Source organism: Culex pipiens, chromosome 2 (genome assembly GCF_016801865.2).
Source record: "Culex pipiens pallens isolate TS chromosome 2, TS_CPP_V2, whole genome shotgun sequence".
Lineage (NCBI taxonomy): Eukaryota > Metazoa > Arthropoda > Insecta > Diptera > Culicidae > Culex > Culex pipiens.
In genome coordinates, this window is record NC_068938.1 from 124,765,089 (window position 1) to 124,768,262 (window position 3,174).

Here is a 3,174-nt window from a genome sequence, read left to right on the forward strand (position 1 = left end):
TTTACGTTTCGGGTGCAAAATACCTTGATTCGGGTCTGATGCGTGTCTCAAAATCAGACCCGCATCGGCCCCTGTAGGTCTGATCGTCGCTCTGACGATCAGACCCGATCGGCCCCGTATTTCTTACTGGGTAGCAGATTAAATTATTGTTTCTGTCTGCACCAAAGATAATCAGATAGAGAACTTTTTGCTGAAAGTTTTAAATTTCGTTCGAAGGATGTCATCACTTTTTAATAAGAGATCAAATATTCAGGTGTATTGTATATTTTCCAATTCAATCTGACAAACGTCCCATTTCCATCAATATAGTTCATAAAGATTTGTCAAAAAGAGTAGGGCCAACGGAAAAAATAGGCAAAAATTTACAGATAAAACTAATATACATCCACAAACAAACAAAAATAAAGGTAGTAAACAACACAAGGTACATGTATAGAGACAACATGGACAACCAAAATGCTAGAAGCGCTCTGCTGGGTACAAACGATCAAATTTCTTGCACTCGCTTCCTCTTTTCCTTCGTTCCGTTTCCGTTTTTTTTTTCACTTACTGACTAGCTGGAATTTTTTTCTACTTCACTTGGGTGTGGGGTTTCACAATTTTTTCATCAGGTTGTTGGTGTGCTCTTTCGGGGAAAACATTGATCGAAACTAACCGAGGACAGCACAAGACGGACCGGGACGTACGGACAACTTTCGTCTACTTCATCAACGCGTGCACGACGGCCTTGGCGTTCAGCTTCTTCAGGTCGGTGTACGTCTGGCCCGTGCCGACAAACACAATCGGCTGGCCGGTGATGTACGTCATCGAGATGGCGGCTCCCACCTGGAAGGAAAGGGAAATTTGTAGTGTTAGAAATTGATTTAATTTTGGGGGATTTTTTTAGGATTCTACCTTATCGTCGATGGTGTCAAACTTGGTCAGCACGATGCCGTCGATGATGTGAGGATTTTCGTTCGATGAGTAATCCGCCAGGGCTTGGTTGAATTTGACCAGCTGGTCGACGGCTTCGTTACCGACGAGGGCTTCTCCCACGAACAGCACCAGATCGGGCTCGTTGACCTTGATCAGCTTGGCCAGCGCTCGCATCAGTGGTTCATTGTCCTGCATACGGCCGGCCGTATCGATCAGCACGATGTCGACGCCAGTGTCGTTGGCATGACGGATCGCTTCCATAGCGATCCCGGCGGCGTCCTTGCCGTATCCTTTCTCGTACAGCTGCACCATGCTGCGTCCGCCGTGCTTCTCCGGCGGGTGCAATGCGTTCAAGTGTCTCATGTGAGTGCGCAGCTGTTCGACGGCACCGGCTCGGAATGTGTCGCAAGCGGCGATCAGCACGTTGAAGTTGTTCTCGATCAACCAAAAGCAGATCTTGGCCAAATTGGTCGACTTGCCGACGCCATTTACGCCGCAGAAACTCATCACGTACGGACGCTTGTTCTTTTTCGCCTCCATGCAATCACGGAGAATGTCCACGCGTCGCTTCGGGGACAAAATCTGAACCAGCGCTTCCGTCAGCGTGTTCTTGACGGTGGCCGCGATAGTGTCAAACGTGCCCAGCACTTTGCCCTCCAGCTTGACGGCAACGGATTCGCACAACTTGTGCGAAATGTCAGTGGCCACATTCTTCGAAATCAAGTGGTCCTTCAGCTTGTCCAGCGCGGGCTGCATGTCCTCCCGGCTAAGATTCTTCGATCCTACCAGTCCCTTAAACAGCGAAAACATTCCTCCGGATTTCTTCGCTGCCGGAGTCACAGTCGCCTCGTCGTCATCATCATCCTCCTCCTCTTCCGAATAATCGTTGTCACTTTCAACCTCCAAATCCTGAATGCCTCCCTTCATGCTACCAATCATCTTATCCGTCGACGAAAAGTCACTCTTGATGTCCTCCGGCCTGTCCTTGCACCGGTCCAAATTGGGCAAATCCTTCGACTTTCCGTCCAATTCCCAAACACGCATTTGCTTTCCCGACTTTTGCGGCGGACTCTTCGGGGACTTTTGCTTGTCCACCTTACCGCCGCCACCCTTCTTTCCGCTCAACTTTTCCATCATCTTCTTACGGTTCTCCATGATCAAATCCTCATTCCCCCCAGAACCATTCGCCACCGGAGCAATGTTCTCCTGCTCCTCCCGCTTGGCCTCGACAATCTTAACTGATTTCTTAGTGGCCGGTTTCTCCTCACCACCTCGGCGCTCAATCATCGAAGCAACGGTCTTTTTCGACTTGTGGGAGTCCTCGTAGCTGCGCATCTGCTTCGGCAGCGTCGCCTGCTTCTTGCCCCACTTCTCCGCCGCGGCCAAAATCCTACTGAAATCCGCCTGGAACTCAAAGTTCGTATAGTTGCGATTCTCCGCTCGCAAATCGTTCTTGTACTTGTCCCGGAACTCCAGGTGCACATCGCTCAAGAACTTGTCAATGTACGACAGCTGCAGAATCTTCTGGAACGCCACCACAAACACCAGCTCGAACTCGTTGTCCAGCTTATATTGCAGCGACAACCCGTCATGATCGTACACTCCGGAACGTTCCTGCAAGCAAAACAAAATTCAAAACACCCTCCTCAAAAAGCCAAAAAGTCCTCAAACAAACCTGTAGGATCACGCTCCGGATCAGCGCATTGACTGGCGGTGCGAAAAGTTGATTTGTTCCGCGGAAGCACCACAGGACGATGCCGCCCTTGGTGAAGATGGTAAACAGGTCCAACATTGTGGCGCGACTCTTGCTGCTTCTGCTAGGGCAGGTTCTCGGTAGAAATCCTTGAAATTAAAACGGAACCACGAATTTTTCTCTCTCTCGCTCGCTGGTTATTTCGCGTTGAACAAAGCTGACAACTCAGCACCTGCGAAGGTAAACACGTATGAGGATAAACGTCAAAGTTGGCCAGTGTTGCGAGATGAAATTTGTGCAGTGTCTGCCCAGTTTGATACGGAATGTCTGCGTAATTGTGAAAATTGGTATGGTAAAGTTCTTGCAGATTTTCTGCAGCAAATGATTTTTTTGACAAAGAACTTTGTCCTAAGGTTTCTATACGTGGTGTCAATCCAAAATTTTCGCGAAGCGAAAACGTTACGTGACGAATTCCCCTCTCGGCAAATTTCCCCTCTTTTTGGTGCACGCTGGTTGGATGAACGAACGTTTCCCAATCAGTCAATCGAGAGACAGTTGTCGAGAGA

The 3,174-nt window shown here is 49.0% G+C and overlaps 1 protein-coding gene across 1 annotated transcript; it reads right to left on the reverse strand.

Moving 5' to 3' along the window:
- Positions 1–248: 248 nt before the first annotated feature.
- Positions 249–2,847, reverse strand: LOC120415006 (signal recognition particle receptor subunit alpha homolog). Its single transcript, XM_039576365.2, has 3 exons — positions 2,591–2,847; positions 895–2,529; positions 249–825 (listed from the first exon to the last, which is right to left on the reverse strand). Exons 1-3 carry the CDS (start codon positions 2,705–2,707, stop codon positions 700–702), a joined length of 1,878 nt encoding a protein of 625 aa, XP_039432299.1. The 5' UTR covers positions 2,708–2,847; the 3' UTR covers positions 249–699.
- Positions 2,848–3,174: the final 327 nt, after the last annotated feature.

Bases quoted from the DNA above. Each gene is read 5' to 3' on its own strand.
- LOC120415006 (XM_039576365.2), bottom strand. From the start codon at position 2,707: ATGTTGGACCTGTTTACCATCTTCACCAAGGGCGGCATCGTCCTGTGG. The intron at 2,530-2,590 runs GTTTGTTTGAGG...TTTTGCTTGCAG, and splicing joins TCCGGAGCGTGATCCTACAG to GAACGTTCCGGAGTGTACGA. The intron at 826-894 runs GTAGAATCCTAA...CTTTCCTTCCAG, and splicing joins TTGACACCATCGACGATAAG to GTGGGAGCCGCCATCTCGAT.